General features: G+C 35.6%; 1 protein-coding gene across 1 annotated transcript in view; it reads right to left on the bottom strand.

Annotated features, from left to right (window-relative positions):
- LOC135214920 (echinoderm microtubule-associated protein-like 6) overlaps positions 1-7991 on the bottom strand; it is a 56125-nt gene extending 48134 nt beyond the window's left edge. Inside the window, 5 exon segments of the mRNA XM_064249395.1 lie at positions 36-134; positions 1638-1739; positions 2618-2777; positions 4920-5167; positions 6950-7991. Coding sequence (XP_064105465.1) covers positions 36-134; positions 1638-1739; positions 2618-2777; positions 4920-5116 — 558 coding nt within the window. The 5' untranslated portion in view covers positions 5117-5167; positions 6950-7991.
- Between the last annotated feature and the right edge of the window lie 10992 nt (positions 7992-18983).

Genomic DNA, 18983 nt, shown 5'->3' with positions numbered 1-18983 from the left:
TAAGAACCTTGGATAATGCCCACAGTGTTCCTTACCTGTAAAACGTTGCCCCTCAACTTCCAGAACCTGACGTGTTTTTCCCCGCAGGTGACCAGCTTAGTCGTCGAGCCAGGCTCCCATTCCACTTCTTCCACCTCGAAAACAAAAAAATAACAATAAATAAATAATAAAAAATACAAATTAAAAAATATATTTACTAAGAAAATTCATTAAAAAAAGAATTTATTAAGAGATTTTATCTAAAAAAATGTCAATTAAGGTATTTAATTTATAAAAATAATTTATTAAGAACATTTATTTAAAAATATATATTACAAAGATTAATTTTTAAAAAATCTTAAGAAAATTTACATTGAAAAAATATTTATTAAGAAAATTGATTTTAAAAAAGAATTTACCAAGAAAATGTATTGTAAAAAATATTTATTAAGAAAACTAATTTTAAAAAAGAACTTTAGAAAATTTACTTCGAAAAATATTAAGACAACTAATTTTTAAAAATATTTATTAAGAAAATTAAGACAAGAATAATGGTAAAGAAAATTAAACGACAAAAATATATAAGAAAATTAAATTTAAAACAATATTGATTAAGAAAATCAAGGGAGAAATGTTTGAGAAAATTTAGTGAACGAATATTAAGAAAATTAAATGAAAAGAGTATTGATTAAGAAAATTAAGTGAAAAATATCTATTAAAAATTAAGTTAAAATATCTATTAAGAAAATCAAGTGAAAAATATTTATAAAAAAATTAAGTGAAAAAATATTCATTAAAATTAAGCGAAAAATATTAAGAAAATTGAGCACAAAATATTAAGAAAATTTAAGTGAAAATATACTCATTAAAATTAAGCGAAAAATATTAAGAAAATTAAGTGAAAAATATTAAAGAAAATTAAGTGAAAAAATATTCATTAAAATTAAGCGAAAATAATATTTATTAAGAAAATTAAGTGAAGAAAATATGTATGCCACTGAAAATTACTGTCATGCAAAATTTATCATATTACCAACCCACTGACATTTATGCATATTTACTGTATAAATACCCTGGTGTCAATTTTACATTAAATCTAAATCTATCTATCTATCTAATCTATCATCTTATTATTATATATAGTATATATATATTATATAATTATATATTATATATATATAATTATATATAATATATATAATATATATTTATATACATTTTAGAAAAAAAATAGATAGAACCTAGATAAGATTTAGATATGTAAAATGACACCAGGGTATGTATACAGTAAATATGCATAAATTTTGCCATGGGACAGTAATCAGTGGCATAGATATTTTCTTCACTTTTAATTTTCTTGATAAATATTATTTTGCTTTAATTTTAATGAATATTTTTTCACTTAATTTTCTTAATATTGTTTTGCTTAATTTTCTTAATAATTTTTCCGCTTAAATTTTAATGAATTATTTTTTTCACTTAATTTTCTTAATATTTTTTGCTTTAATTTTTTTAATATTTTTCTCTTAATTTTAATGAATATTTTTTCACTTAATTTTTGTATATTTTTCACTTGATTTTCTTAAATATATTTTACTTATATAGATATATATATTATATATATATATATCATTACAAAATAGGTTGCAGAATATTACCCTTCCTTGGTAGGCGACGTTCTTGGCTATTCTCCTCCCTTTCTTCCATTCCCATATCATCAGTTCTTGCTTACCCTCCGGACCTCCAACGGACGCCAAATACTGCAAAAAGAGAAAGAGAAAGAAAGAAATTAACAGACGATTTAAGAAGTGGAGAAATTATAAATAGACACCCACCACCAGCCCACCTTCACGACCACAAAGTGTGGATCAAGCTCGAAAGAAGCTGTAGACAATATTAATGAGTTACAATAATTCATAAATTAATATTTTTTATGCTGAATTAAAAAAAATATATGAAACGATAGAAGGAAATGATCCATAATACTTTGGTTAACTTTGCACAATTATTCCGAACTCTTCAAACTCTTCTATTGAAATTAGATTGTCAGTTAGTTAAAATGGGAATAAAAAATACCTGCCCGTAGCATGCCAAATAATTAAAAACTTCAGGTAAAATCTCTGTTTTAGTCTTCTAAACAACTTCGCGGGTTTTCATGTCGGAGGTTTTGATCCTAAAGTAAGAATTTTTACTTAGATTTGCCTATAAATGAAAGTAAAATTAAGCAATACAGGGGAACACCGAGGAAGGCAGAAGATCCCCTAGAAAGCTAATGATAAGAAGGCCAATCAAACCATCTGACTCTCTAGTTCTCAACTACTTGTAAACAAGAGTGACCATAGTCTAATATTGACACAATTTAAACGTACGTACTAAATACTGTTGAGTTATTATAGATTAAAAGCGATGCATGGGAACACCGGGGGAGGCAGAAGATCCCTTACTCTAGAAGCTAATAACATGAAAGCCAATCAAATAAGTCGACGTTCCAGTTCTCAACTACTTGTAAACAGGAGCCTGAAGATGGTACTACCCGAAGTCCTTCGCGGCAACACCCGAAATTAATATTGACGCGATTTAAACGTAAACACTGTTGAGGTTTTAATAGAAAGGGCGTTTCCCTAGAGTCCTAGGTCACCTCCCCATCAGCAGAGAAAGCTAGGGCCGAGACCTTCCCCGCGTGGCCGTCGTGCATGACACTCACAGGTTCGCAGGTGACGGCGTCCCAGACTGTGATGTAGGCGTCTTTGCCAACCTGCCCCGTAGCCGCCATCTCGCCTTTGCTGTCGACTGCTAGGCTGTGGGAAAAGAAGAACAGACATCTATTGGTTATTTCCCCCTTTACTTCACTCCAATGGCATTGGATATAACATTTAGGCCAAAGGCCAAGCGCTGCCAAGCCGTCTTCAGTTTCTAAACCCAGGACTGCTTCTTGAAACCTTCAGAAACACCGTACCTTTTATCGAAAACTACCCCTAAGGAAAGCACCGAGTATAGCACACTTAAAAAATGTCTGATTTTATATTAATCAGTAGAAATGTTGAACACTTTAACTTGAACACTGGATTTATATTGTCAAAGTTGCCCTTGGTAGCGAGGCTGGTACTAATAGGTTGCAAGTTCTTCTTTGAATTGGAGGAAGAAATGAGACAAAATGAAGTGGAAAATAAACTGCGTGAAATCGAAAATTATCACAAATGAACATCTTAAAAATTGGGTGAACCATTATGAATGACAAATAGCAAATCTTCGTCACGAGCTGCATCAGTACAAGGAGGCAGTCGAAGGACAAAAAGAAGATTGGAACCAACGCAACAATTTCGTTTTTTTATATTTGAGCTCTGCAGGAGATGTTCCAGGGAAGGAACTCACCCAGACAGACAGACAGGCCCGTACCCAGTGTGTGTGTGTGTGTGTGTGTGTGTGTGTGGGTCTTTTTCCCCAAATCTGGACCTTTTCTTCTATACATTTCATTGCATAATATATATTATATATCGATATATATAGATATATTATATATCTATATATATATATAATAAGTAAGCTATATATATGTTATATATAATATATTATAGGTATATACAAGATGAAATACTTGAAAATTTTATTTTAGTCATGTTAAGAAGAAAAACAGGGTATGCGGGTTATAACCTTCTACCCGATTAGACGTTACTCAAATTTATCTGACCAGATTATCGTACCACAGCTTTAAAATTATCGTTTCTCTACAAAAATAATTTACAAATATGGTGGCCTATATCATATTCCTATGATCACACTTGTATTTCCTACTACTAATGAATGATGTTAATGTTTAATAACAAATTTTATTAAAATAAATAAAGACTTGACAAAAAAACAAAAGATCGTTATTTATTACTTTGAAAGTACAGTTCAATGAATAGGATATTCACAGAAAATATGGACTAACAGAAATTTGGGGGTGGGTCGTTCGACCACGCCCCCCCCCCCCCACCCCCCCCCAACCCTCAGTACAGGCTTGACAGAGACAGGAAGGCAGCCAAGAAAATTAATATAATGATAACAGAAGACGTTTGCTTCTAGCTATCAACTAAGAGACCATTAATATTGCACCCTGATATACTTGTTTCAATATCAATCAAGAGAATGAAATTTTTACCAAATTTGTTAACTAACCTAGACATTGATCTCATCGTCATTTGTAACTTGCACGAAAGGATGGTACAAAAACTCGTCAAACTATTTGCTTCCTTTATATACGCAATTTATGAGGGCAATGAACTTCGGAGATCGAACATAAAATCGTTAGAAATGGTCCTTACTGAATAATATAAAGGAAGAATGTATCATTACGTCAAGTGGTCTAATATTGTACGGTAGGATACGAAGGAGACTATGTTAATAAAACATGACAACGTTGTACCGTAGAGTTCTTGAGAGAGAGAGTTTCTGTTTTCTTCTTATCTCCTTGCATGTTATAGTGTCTTGTTGACGCAACAGGCTAGCTAACGTTACGTCACGCCTTGAATTATGGAAAAGGTGCTAGATAAGAACAATAGTAAACGTCAATATCACTGTATGCTCTGCGAGCGTCCTTTGTTTCTAAACCTATATGAGTTCTTTTCTGCTATTAGTAAAGCAGACTTTACGGTTGAAGTTTTAAGTCATGGGCTGTGTCAATTACCACGATTAGTACTATCATAACCATAAGTAACTAGTACAGCAAAACTATCGGTAAAGTTTGTAGGCCTATACTATCATCATTATCATATCACTAACTTTAGAATGGTACTATATAAACTCGTACTACGGTTATACTTAGTAAAATATGTAGGCATATACTATCATCATAACCATCATCACACCATTAACTTCAAGATGGTACTACTATAAACTCGTACTACTGCTCCACTTAAACTGAACGAAACAGGCAATGCGCCCATCGTCATCACCCTCACCTCGTTATATCGTCGCTGTGGCCTGTGTAAAACGTCTGCCTTCGGAATCCCGCATCGTGGACGACACCGACTCCCGCGACGTAGTAAACTAGGTGTCCCAGTTTGTTCGTCTTTATGTTGTTCCTGGCCGTGTGGCCGTTGTATCCGAACACCCATTCTAGCTTCAGGGATCCGGCAGGTGGGCGTCTAGTGGTCATCGCAACACGTTTCTTGGTCCTTCGTTTGCGTTTTATATCCAGTTACTTTACCTGGAGACAAAAAAATCTATTTTAGAAAACCATGCGAATCCTGCATTGAATTTTAGTTTGAGAAATCCAAAGGGTGGGTGCCTTGAGCTCATTCTGATTTATTTTCATTCGTTTTTCCTGAAAATAACGACTTTCCTTAGGTAAAAAATTATTTTCTGATTGCTGGAACGTGACTAGATTTTATTTCATTATTGCATTACTCACTGCACGTGTTTAAAAAAGAAAGGGACACCGATTCCTATTTGACATTTACAAAGACTAAACAAAAATTCGAAACAATGAACATGTAAACGAAAATAAAGTTACACTGCAGAATCATGTCATATTCCAACCTGAGAGCATGTGTATTGCGTAGCTGCGTGCTATATGTTCAGCGGTACGCGAAAATACGCGTGAGCATTGCGAAGGCCGATTGATTTTGCCAGAATCAATAAAGGAACGAATGTGTCGGCTCAGAAGAGTAGCTTTTTGCTGAACCGAGTGATCGGACATAACATTGGCTATTAAAAAAAATGTGAGTGGTGTACGATCATCATTTTAACCCTGGGACAATAATCAGTCACTGGGATTATACGACACCTCTGCGTCTATTCTTATATAGCCTTTTCTTAAGTCTATGGTAAAAATCTCTTACCTAAATCCTAAGAATGGTCATGTATGGCAAGAACTATCATGCCACTGCTATTTACGATTCTGACCAAGCTCTGAAATATGCTATAAAAAGTGAGTATATGATTTGAAAAAAGAATCCAATAAATTTAAAAGTATTAAACACACCGCGTGCTTCAAGAGAAAGAGTTATAAACAAAGTAAATTATCAGTACATTTGCATAAGAATTTTTTTAAATCCACATTTTTCTCTGTGGCACATGCCATTTGAGACTTCTGCCGAACTGGCAACATAATATTACACTTATACATGATTTTACTTTGATGCAATAATCTCATTATATTAAAGTCAAAACAAATTACTCTAATGCCAGTATTATTGTTTTACGATATAGTTTACTGCAAGGATTATGAAGGGTGTACGACGCTGACTGTTAAAAAATTTTAAATAGTTCTATCACCAGCATTACTAAGGCTACAGATATGAGAGAGAGAGAGAGAGAGAGAGAATGACATTCTTTTTCATCGCTTAATGGGTGTTTGGGTGGGGGGAGGGGTGCTTGAGTCTTTCGTAACGTGGTTGGTTAAGAGGTGTGTGCTTCTCAGCATCTTGGATGCGAGTTTGTACCACTGAGGGCAAAAACATATTTTGTTAATATGATCACGTGTTAATGTGATTATAATGAAATATATACATTGTGTGTGTGTGTGTGTGTGTGTGTGTCGTGAGAGAGAGGGGTCGGGGGAAGATTATATATATATATATATACTATATATATATATATATATATATATATATATATATATATATATATATATATATATATATATATATATATATATATATATATAATTTAGCATTTCAAGCATAATACTTTTCAATATAAAATTACCACCTCAGGATTCAAGTTTGGTTTCGGTTTCAGTCTAAAAGATGATGGACTGATTACCCACAACTTATCTTAAAGAAAATATCTGGAATATTCATTATCACTAAATCTGGAAACAGCACACACAGTGGCGAACTGACTCAGCTGAACTTCTTTTAAGCTCAAGATGAATGACAGCAGATCAATATCCCATAGCGTGGTGGCTATTTTACCACCTTCCCCCTAACTCAGGCTGTTAAAAACATGCGTCAGTGTTAAAGGGAGGCATCCAAACCTAACCTACCCTAGAGTGGTCATTTTTGCACTCGTTCCTCTCAGCAGTTTGTGGAGGATGATGTTAAGCTGATCAAGGAATCCTTTCACTATTTTCACTAGGTCTGTTGTCATAAGTAGTCTTCGTATAGTCCATAAAACCGAACAATTTTCGCTACACTGGTGTATGACTTGTCTGCTACTAGTTTGAGATTATCTTCTCATAGTAAGATTAATTGTTGTGAAATCTGATAGACTTCCATTTACTTTTGAATCTTTTACTACTCATTTAACACGGAACAATGTTATATGTAAGTGTCCGCGTCAACCAGCAAAGATCGTCCATTTTACTAACTTGTTTTGTTTTATTTCACACCTACCTCCTTTATCTTGAGATTATGATGCCGTTAAAAGTGAAATTATTTATAACAACATCTTGAGCTCAAGCACTGAAACCAAGCACCTTCCGAATTCTGATTTTGGATTAATTTACATGTTTTCGCCAAAATTTAACATTATTTCACACTTGCATCTATCTACTTCGGTATTTCCACCAAACTTTGCGCACCAGTGGCTGCCGGAATATCACCACGTGACTGACCTTTAAGTTTACCGAGCAGTTCTATCAAGCAGACCTTAAGGGCCCCTCTTGAGTGCCGGTCTTTGGTTCCATTATGAAATATTGCTTTGTATTTTGAATAAAAGATATTCGACAGCAATAACTTCCATACCTACATCAAATTGCACATTCCTAGAATGAATACTTTACTAGTTGCGCGCTTAAACGAGCATATTCACACATTTCCATATTGCCCAGTCAAATCGCCAAACTGATACAGCGAACGTAACCTTAAACTTCGTCGGATTCATCCTCATTTCTTCCTTATCAATCACTACAGCCGACGAGTCATTCACGGCGCGGACAGACACGCGAAACGAAACCGAGTCGCTGTATTACTTATCGTAACGGTGGTCTGATTCATACTGTCGTCACGTCGTGTCGTGAGAGTCACTGGGCCACTAGCGACATGGAATGTCTCAACACAAACCCTGTTTCCACAACAACTGGATCTTGAGTCCTTGACAACCGCTCGGTACTCGGTACTGGCTCATTCACAAGGTAAGGGCAGGGATGTTTTGGGGTTTGGGGTGGTGTACGAGGTTTCATGGGAAATAACTGTGAGTGGATAGAGGAATATGCGTGACACACGCACATGAATACACATCGTAAACAAACTTGTAGTTTATAACTGCGTATATACGTATAATATGTGTGAGTGTGTGTACACAGATTATGTATATGAAACTGATATAGGTAATGAAGCTAATTAATAATAATAATAATAATAATAATAATAATAATAATAATAATAGAAGATGTACAACAGAGGCTTAAGGCCAAAGCACATAAGATCCAACGGTACATGAACAGGAATAATGGATACCAACAGAACAAACTATTCGGAACCAGCCAGAAAAGACTATACAGCCAACTAAGAAGGGAAGACAACCACCAAGAAATTCCTGAAGCCGAACCAAGTAAGAGACTCTGGGAAAACATATGGAGCAATCCGGTATCACACAACAAACATGCAACATGGCTCCAGGAAGTCAAGGAAGAAGAAACATGGAGAATAAAACAAAGATTCACAGAGATCACGACAGAGACAGTCAGACACCAACTAAAGAAAATGCCAAACTGGAAAGCCCCAGGTCCCGATGAAGTCCATGGATACTGGCTCAAAAACTTCAAGGCCCTACGCCCACGAATAGTAGAACAACTCCAGCATTGTATCTCAAATCACCATGCACCCAAATGGATGACCACAGGAAGGACATCATTAGTACAAAAAGACAAGAGTAAGGGAAATATAGCCAGTAACTACAGGCTTATCACCTGCCTACCAATAATGTGGAAGTTACTAACTACTAACAGGTATCATCAGTGAAAGGTTATACAACTACCTAGAGGAGACAAACACCATCCCCCACCAACAGAAAGGCTGCAGAAGGAAGTGTAGGGGCACAAAAGACCAGCTCCTGATAGACAAAATGGTAATGAAGAACTAGGAGAAGGAAAACCAACCTAAGCATGGCATGGATAGACTATAAGAAAGCCTTCGACATGATACCACACACATGGCTAATAGAATGCCTGAAAATATATGGGGCAGAGGCAAACACCATCAGCTTCCTCAAAAATACACTGCCAACTGGCATACAATACTTACAAGCTCTGGAATAAGACTAGCAGAGGTTAATATCAGGAGAGGGATCTTCCAGGGAGACTCACTGTCCCCATTACTCTTCGTAGTAGCCATGATTCCCATGACAAAAGTACTACAGAAGATGGATGCCGGGTACCAACTCAAGAAAAGAGGCAACAGAATTAACCATCTGATGTTCATGGACGACATCAAGCTGTATGGTAAGAGCATCAAGGAAATAGATACCCTAATCCAGACTGTAAGGATTGTATCTGGGGACATCAAGATGGAGTTTGGAATAGAAAAATACGCCTTAGTCAACATACAAAAGGGCAAAGTAACAAGAACTGAAGGCATAAAGCTACCAGATGGGAGCAACATCAAACACATAGATGAGACGGGATACAAATACCTGGGAATAATGGAAGGAGGGGATATAAAACACCAAGAGATGAAGGACACGATCAGGAAAGAATATATGCAAAGACTCAAGGCGATACTCAAGTCAAAACTCAATGGCGGAAATATGTTAACAGCCATAAACACATGGGCAGTGCCAGTAATCAGATACAGCGCAGGAATAGAGGAATGGACGAAGGCAGAACTCCGCAGCATAGATCAGAAAACTAGGAAACATATGACAATACACAAAGCACTACACCCAAGAGCAAATACGGACAGACTATACATAACACGAAAGGAAGGAGGGAGAGGACTACTAAGTATACAGGACTGCGTCAACATCGAGAACAGAGCACTGGGGCAATATCTGAAAACCAGTGAAGACGAGTGGCTAAAAAGTGCATGGGAAGAAGGACTAATAAAAGTAGACGAAGACCCAGAACTATACAGAGACAGGACAATGACCAGCAGAAGAGACGACTGGCACAACAAACCAATGCACGGACAATACATGAGACAGACTAAAGAACTAGCCAGCGATGACAATTGGCAATGGCTACAGAGGGGAGAGCTAAAGAAGGAAACTGAAGGAATGATAACAGCGGCACAAGATCAGGCCCTAAGAACCAGATATGTTCAAAGAACGATAGACGGAAATAACATCTCTCCCATATGTAGGAAGTGCAATACGAAAAATGAAACCATAAACCACATAGCAAGCGAATGTCCGGCACTTGCACAGAACCAGTACAAAAAGAGGCATGATTCAGTGGCAAAAGCCCTCCACTGGAGCCTGTGCAAGAAACATCAGCTACCTTGCAGTAATAAGTGGTACGAGCACCAACCTGAAGGAGTGATAGAAAACGATCAGGCAAAGATCCTCTGGGACTATGGTATCAGAACAGATAGGGTGATACGTGCAAATAGACCAGACGTGACGTTGATTGACAAAATCAAGAAGAAAGTATCACTCATTGATGTCGCAATACCATGGGACACCAGAGGTGAAGAGAAAGAGAGGGAAAAAATGGATAAGTATCAAGATCTGAAAATAGAAATAAGAAGGATATGGGATATGCCAGTGGAAATTGTACCCATAATCATAGGAACACTAGGCACGATCCCAAGATCTCTGAAAAGGAATCTAGAAAAACTAGAGGCTGAAGTAGCTCCAGGACTCATGCAGAAGAGTGTGATCCTAGAAACGGCACACATAGTAAGAAAAGTGATGGACTCCTAAGGAAGCAGGATGCAACCCAGAACCCCACACTATAAATACCACCCAGTCGAACTGGAGGACTGTGATAGAGCAAAAAAAAAAAAAAAAAATAATAATAATAATAATATCCTTTATCTCAGCTCATGGCCATATACATGGAATATACAAAATACAGACAGTAACATACACAATCTAGATACATAAGACAACATGATAAAAAAATTAATAATCGGCACTTATCCACAAAATAGCTGAGGTAGCATAAAAGATAGTAATCATAATACGGGTAATAACAGTAATAATATTGGTGAGAAAAAAAATATGCATTGAGGGTAATAACAGTTAGTGCACACATTATTTAACTTAAATTTCAACTAGAGACCTTAGGTGGTTACAGTAGTCAGGTCCAGAGGGCTAAATACAAAAATTGAATGTAAGAGAAAACTTTAACTTAATAGTAATCACAGCAGTAATGAAAAATTAAAATATCAGCAATAAATGTAATAATGACAAAATCTGCAGATGACATCTTGCCAATACAGAGATTAGGTTCTTTAGGGGACAAAGGCCTCATTTTCCCCTCTTTAGATCTTCTTCTTGCTTCAAGACATATGTTGCATTTAGTTTAGAACCTCCAAAGTACATTTTCAAGTACAGTCAGTTTCTCATGTTTGGTGGTTTCCAGTTACCAATGCCACAGAATACCTAAAAAAAAAAACGAGACATTTATTTTAGACTCATAGTGTTTAGTCTAGGGGGATTTGTTCCTAAAACAGATAAAAACTGGATCAGGACAAAGTTAAAGAAGTTGGGGGAACTAAATGGAAAGAGAAAGACAGAAAAATAGCCTGATGGGACGTCGTAAAGTACAAAAGAACCTTTAATGATGTCCACAATACATCAAACTGGAGACGCTGCATATTGTATGGACGAGAATGCCACATGATTACATCAGTGACAGTGAAGTCATAGATTTCTGGTACAGCCTGTCAAGAAAATATTCCTACTGCTAATAATATAATAATAATAATCTCCATAGGTACATCATCAGATACTTTTCCGTGTAGCAACGATAGCCTGTTTGTAATAACTTACGTTTACAGAAGCCGTAATCAAACCCGGCTGCCAATCCGTGCTTCAGGACAGTACGTAACGCCCTTATGATAGGGATTAATCAAGACCATGTCTAAAACATTATCGTAATTTTTAATATGGATTCACGAATACTAGAAATATTTTTTATGCGTAGAGTTCGTTTCTCTGCTGTAAAACAACTAAATATCATAATTAGATCTCAGGAGTCCAGGCTTAATAGTATTGTCTAACAAATGCCAAGAGCTTCTGAGTGAATGAATGAATAACAAATTATTAAATAAATGAAGGGAAAACCCACAATATTTACACGAGAAACCAAATGGGACACAAAGTGAACATCCTCAACAGAATAGAATTAACCCAGTAGTCTGAACGAAATGTCATAAAAGGTTACGACAATTTATAATTCAGCCACTTACAAAGAGACCAGATTTCACCGGTCGGCTCACTCACTCTATCAGCTTTCAGGATTCACTGTGACCCATGGCCGCTCCCACCAGAGTCCCAAGGTCTGTAGGCTAAGAATGGGGCCAAAATGAATGTCGGATTCATAAAAATTACGCTGACCTTTGCAAGTGTTCGAATTCCTTTGTGCGGAATTGTTAGCAAGGTGCCGCGCGACCACTTCTCTAACAGCTTTGAATTCTTCGAGTCGAACTTAGCACCAGATACCCAGTGTCTTATCTTAGTTCTGAATTTGTGCAAAGCCGAATTGAGGAAATTCGGTGATGTCACACAAACACGAACATGCGTAACTTCAATCTTTGCACCGATATATGGAAAATTATTGCGCACTCGGCTCCAAAGATGGCTAGAAGCATTCGAGCGTGTCTCCGCCTTTGGCTTATGATAATATTTGTTATGTTGAGATGTTTTCAGTTAATCGTGACACACATTCTTCTTTTTTAAATATAACTGGTTTTAAATCTATGTTTTTTCACCTTGGCATAGTTTAAGATGGTTGTGAGAAAAAAAAAGCAGGCCATTGATTATTCCAACAAGCACTGGGGTGCATTCGTAGTTAATCGATATGAGCATTTGCTTTTCAGATGAAAATTTAATAATATTTTTCATTGGCTCATCATGAGTCTTTTCATAAATTTCCCCACTTTGTTGTGAAGGTTTTTTTTTATAATGATGTTTTATAAATTGCCTACTATTGCTATTTTCTGTAACACTCAAATACCTAAGTACATTAATCATTATAAGAAGACATGTGATCGAAAACTTAGGCGAATCCACCGAAAAAGAACGAAATCGATCGGTTCAAGTTCCAAGTGACCGGTCATAATCTTACGGTAGTCTAACACTTGATGCTTCGATCTGGTTCGTTTATCGCTATGCATTTAAGTATAAAATATTAAGCCTTGTCGCTTGCACTGAATTCTCGACGAAAGTACGATAGAGATTTTCATAATTATACAAACTGCCATATCGTATACCAATATTTATTTAGGTTAGATGTTATTATCGGCTGCTTTTGTTTATTTTCTTTTTTTGACATTTCATGGAATTCATTCAACAAATCCTGTTCTTGTAAATTACTGCACCCTTCAGATAATCTTTGCATTTTTCCATGTATTGTCCGTGAAAAATTACTTTAAAAGGAAGTTAGAGAAACAATAATTCATCCCGTTTCTTAAAAAAAAGTATATGTGCACTTTGCCATTCATATGACGTCACAGTTCAACCATTTCTGTTCAGGGATTCACAGGCTTTCGGTGGTAGCTAGTCTGATTCCGGAATGTCTTACGGTAAGTAATGTTAGGTAGTTTTACACATTCTCAGAGCGGTCATGGCGTGTACAAATTTACATACCTGCAAGACTAATGTCTTTTCCGTTGCTGGACATTACAAGCAGTTCAAGTAAATAAGGGTCATCATTTACTCTAGGCTGAAATTAATTATTATTGTTTTTTTTTTTTTGCCTATTTCTAAATGGTCTCACCGTGGAAATTACTATATAACAGAGATTAATCTTTATATTAATTGAACAGTTGAATCTAATAGCCCTCAAACTTGGACATCTCTCTTAACCCTAATGTCTGATCTATTATTAAAAAATTAGATGCCGAGTGCCTCTTGAATGTCAGTTCAGTGGTGTGCGATCTTCATACAAAGCAATAGACACGTCAGGCAATGATGGGGAGAGCGTAGGAGTAAATCGATTGGTTAAAGGAGTATCCTTAGATATTCTCGATGCAAGGAAGAGAAAGAGGCCGATAAAGTTTTCCTTGTAATAACTCCTTTAAATAGAACTGTTTTCTACATCCTTTTTTTAGCTATAACAACTTTTATCATTACTTTTAGCATGGTGGTATACCTTTTGACTTTTTAACTCGCTATTTTTAGAAGTTAAATCCTTTGGATGCTAAAACTGTCCGTGATATTTTATGCAACATGGCCTGTATTGATTCTCAGGGTCTCAGATCTTAGCGTGACATTTAAAGTTTGGTTGGTGTTCAGATCGTTTTAGTTGTGTATATAGGCTATATAGTGTTCCTTTAACAGGTGCGTGAATATACATACACACGTGCATGTATATATAAGTAAAGCCTTTAGGTACAATGGTACTTAGGTTCCAAATCTTTTTTATGACTTTGTGGCTTAGATGGTAGAGGCCTTGTCTTTCAATTGAAAGACTTGAGTTCGATCCTGATGTGATTACATATATATATATATAGATATATATATATATATATATAATATATATATATATATATATATATATATGTGTGTGTGTGTGTGTGTGTGTGTGTGCATATATTATATTATATATATATATATATATATATATATATTACTTTGGATAATTGTCTACACTTATTGTTAAAACATACATAATTGCCTTAGTCTATATGAGTTCTATCGCTCGTCATATAAGTAAGTATTGATTATGTGTGTGTCCTATCTATTTCATATTTAGCCAATTTTCTTCGTTCTGTCTTGAAACGTTTCACATATTCTGTGGAATGTGTTCAGCACTTTAGTGTCCTTTTATACTTTTCTACTTACTCCATATGAATGTTTTCTCACTTTGAATAATGTAAGTAAACAATCCACTTAGATGTGATCAACCTTGACATGGTTAAAAAAACAGGTGAAGGTTAGTGCGCGCATATCACAGCTTCGTGAGTGCGGGCCATTTCGTGCTGTGAGGTTGTACACTAGTATCTCACTGTCTCACATGGTTACTTTAAGAAAATGTGTAACCAATCTTGCTTATTGATGGATTTGGTCATTGATCTAATTTGGTCTTTAGAGTGATATAACGAAAATCTATATTCTTGAAAGGCACTTATTCAGAATGTAAAATTTTAGTGTTAGTTTTTTGATGGATTATATACCTAAGCTATTCCATTGATCTTAGATTTTTTTTGTCAGTTATAAATACTAACAAATCAGTATTTTAAGTATATTTTAGTATTGCAGGGATGTTTGCAGTTACTTTATTGATTCGTTATATATATATATAGATATCTATATATATATATATAATTTAATATATAATATATAGTATAATATATATATATATATCTATATATATATATATTATTATTATATTATATATATATATGTGTGTGTGTGTGTGTGTGTGTGTCTGTGTGTGTGTATAACTGAATCACGAAAGTTAGGAACGTGATAAATCCATAAATAAAGATATATGCCACGAAAGAAAAATAAACGAAGGAGGTCTGCAAGATCTTTCGACGTTAAAAGTCCTTTACTGAGCAGAGACTGACATACCTACGAGAAAAGACAATACAAGAAGATTCGTATAACTGACAGATAGGGATTATAAAGATATATATATATATATAATATATATATATATATATATATAATATATATATATATATATATATATATATATATATATAGCATTCTTTGTTACCAAATTACTGAATCGGAGGTGTGTTAGTAATTACACTTTCCAGCCTAGCTTAGAAGTTTTACCTTAATTGCATGTGCGTCTTCTATTGACACGAGGGCCTACCCTTAGCAATTATCCCATTTATCTGTTATTATAACTGTCAAGGAATAAACTACACACGTACTTCATCATCCTTTTGCGTGGGAACCAAAACCAACAGTAACAACGAAATTGTGCTTTGGAAGGAATGTAGGTCACGACTTATGGGAGCTGGTAGAAATGACAGAGGAAAGCGCATGAAACCAAGATCTATTTACACTTAGCATGGCGTTGATAATACACTGTGATTCATATTCACAACTTAAGGTCAACGATAAAGAAAGGAAAATGATAGAGAGAATAAAAGCAGAATCGAATTACGCCTGTAAGGACATTATCACCATGCTGCATGCGACTTTTGAATTCAATACTCGTAACTTAGGATCAGTATTAAGAAGAATGGAAACAGATGAATTTGCTTCTATCGTGATTTATGCGAACTTAAATGTCTGTTTCTTTCATTTTTTTAATAATCTGTGTGGACACTATCCTCGTTATTTTTGAAGTAGGTGCACTTTGCCTTCGTGATACTTGCCACTCTTTCCTTTTCATGGAAGGTAATACAATTATTTGTCACGTAAATTCAATTTGCAAGCATCAAGACACAATTTAACTTCGTATACCCTGAATACCAAGTTGAATTGTACCTCAGAGCTTACTTATATAGGGAGAAAATTTGGTGGCGCTTTGCCTTGGTACCTACGAGTCACCTACTCCAAGCCAAGGTGCTAGTACTAAACATGGCGGAAGCTCCTTGGGACGCCGTGTTTAGTACTAACCCCTCTTAGATCAAAGTATTATGTACATCTATTTCTATATTGTTGGTCGATAAATGATGTTAACAAACGTTATCTTCCTGCGGCCGTCCACTTTACATTTACCATATGGTGTTTAGTACTAGAACCTCGGAATAGTTAATTGACGCGTAGATAACAAGGATAAGGAGCAACGAAATTTTGTTTAATATTTTAATTATATAAAAGCATTGCGGTTTTCTCACTTGGAAACTTTTTAGCAACTAATGCTCTCTTTGGATTTTTTATAATAATAATAATAATAATAATAATGGACCAAACGGTGAGACATCGAATTCAGGCAGGATGGAATAACTGGAGGTCTGCATCAGGGGTCCTCTGTGACAAGAAGGTCCCTCTGAAATTGAAGGGAAAGTTTAATAGGACGGTAGTCAGACCAGCAATGTTATATGGAACAGAAACAGCAAGTATGAGGAAAACAGAGGAGAAGATGGATGTAGCAGAAATGAGAATGTTGAGATGGATGTTGGGAGTAACAAGGGAAGATAGGATTAGAAATGAGTATATAAGAGGATCGACAAAGGTAGTTGAAATATCGAAGAAAATACAGGAAGGAAGGCTTCGACGGTAGACACCTGTTACGATGGGAGGAACGTCATGTTGGAAGACATACGATGGAAATGGAAGTGCGGGGTATAAGGAAGAAGGGAAGACCAAGAAAGAGATGGCGTGATTTTGTAGGGGAAGATATGGTATTAAAAGGTATAAATGAGAACGAGGCACAGGACAGAAATCGATGGAGACGACTCATCCACAACGGCGACCCCATATAAAAATGGGTTTAAGCTAGGAACAACAATAATAATAATAATAATAATAATAATATTTCGGAAGGGGACCCTCTCGTAGACATGTTTTGTTAAAAATGATTGCTGCTTAAGCACTTTAATCTTGTAGAGAGTCTTCTCTATTTTTCTGATGACGGCTTTCTCGTTATTGCTAAGACTGGCGAGCAACGCACCAAAGGGCATGGTAAAATTCGGTTGAGTCATTTGGTTTATTATTGCTTATACAATTCTCTCTCTCTCTCTCTCTCTCTCTCTCTCTCTCTCTCTCTCTCTCTCTCTCTCTCTCCAACGCGACGTTTCTTCCTGACCACAGGACATTATCAAGGATGACTGCTGAGGGACTAAATTCCAGTGGCGAGTCCATCTTCTTATATCGTGATGTTGCGGGCTCTCGAGTATGGTCTAGAGAACCTCTCCGACAGGAATATTATTATAATAGTCATAATTTTATAGTGTATGTATTCAAATTTACTTCAGGTACTTGCATTTTTATGGACAAGCATGCAGTAGAGTTACAACTGGGAATTCATAAATATTTATTTCTGGAAATCAGAAATATTCACAGGGCTTAAGTGACAGTATATAAGCCACTCTCCAGGATTTGGAATTCTCTCATGCCCTTTGTTTTCTTATGTGTCCATCACTTTCCTGAGATGGGTCCATTTTCACACCTTCCTTACAAATTACTACAGTCAGTTCCACCGGTTCCACAGTGTCGTCCCATGTCTTAAATCAGCGTTACCAGTCACCTTCTTAAGCTTTTATTATTTAGTTGCAAAACACATTTATGTAGAAAACAAATTACAGTGTAATCTACTTTGGTTTAATAAATAATAAACGAGTATTTAGTATAATACATTCTTTTTATCATACATTCTATCCTGTGTTTTAGAAAATTACAGCCGATAGTTAGTCGTTCTCTAGAATATTCGCTGAGAACGTATTACAGCTGTCAAATGTCAAACTCTCGGTTTCAGTCTCCGGATAATACTACTGCGCATGCGTCATGCTTAACCTGCAGAATCGTAGAGTTGTTGCTCCATAACCTGCAAAAAGGCAGAAAGAAAAATTCATTAGCAGGGTGTCGAAACTTCCTTCTACTACTACTACTACTACTACTACACACTTCCAATAACTTTATCTTGACACGATCTCTTGGATCTCCTAAATACTAAGTAGTCTAGTACTACATTTTTTACAGGAATCTGCATATCGTTTCAGATGCTCTTGTTGATCAGGGACAGTTTGCAGGTGAAAAATTACACCTAGCTCATTTTTTTTATTTGGCAACATTAAATAACACAAAACCATGTAGCATAAATATTCTAGCTGAATCTGGAAAGTATTCTTTGTTGACATTACTCAAACGATTTTGAACGAATTATTTAATTCAACTCTGCAGTATTTAAGCCAACGGAGCTGCTATTCAAGCAGTCTTAGAGCGCTAATCGCTGTGTATAAACTTAAGGAGTTTGTAAAAAAAAAAAAAAAACTATGCAATTGCAATATAAAAAAAAATGGTTAACCAGATATCTTCTCACGTAGGATAACTCATCACGAGACGGG

The sequence above is a fragment of the Macrobrachium nipponense genome, chromosome 19 (genome assembly GCF_015104395.2).
Source record: "Macrobrachium nipponense isolate FS-2020 chromosome 19, ASM1510439v2, whole genome shotgun sequence".
Taxonomy (NCBI): domain Eukaryota; kingdom Metazoa; phylum Arthropoda; class Malacostraca; order Decapoda; family Palaemonidae; genus Macrobrachium; species Macrobrachium nipponense.
This window is presented reverse-complemented; position numbering and strand designations above follow the sequence as displayed.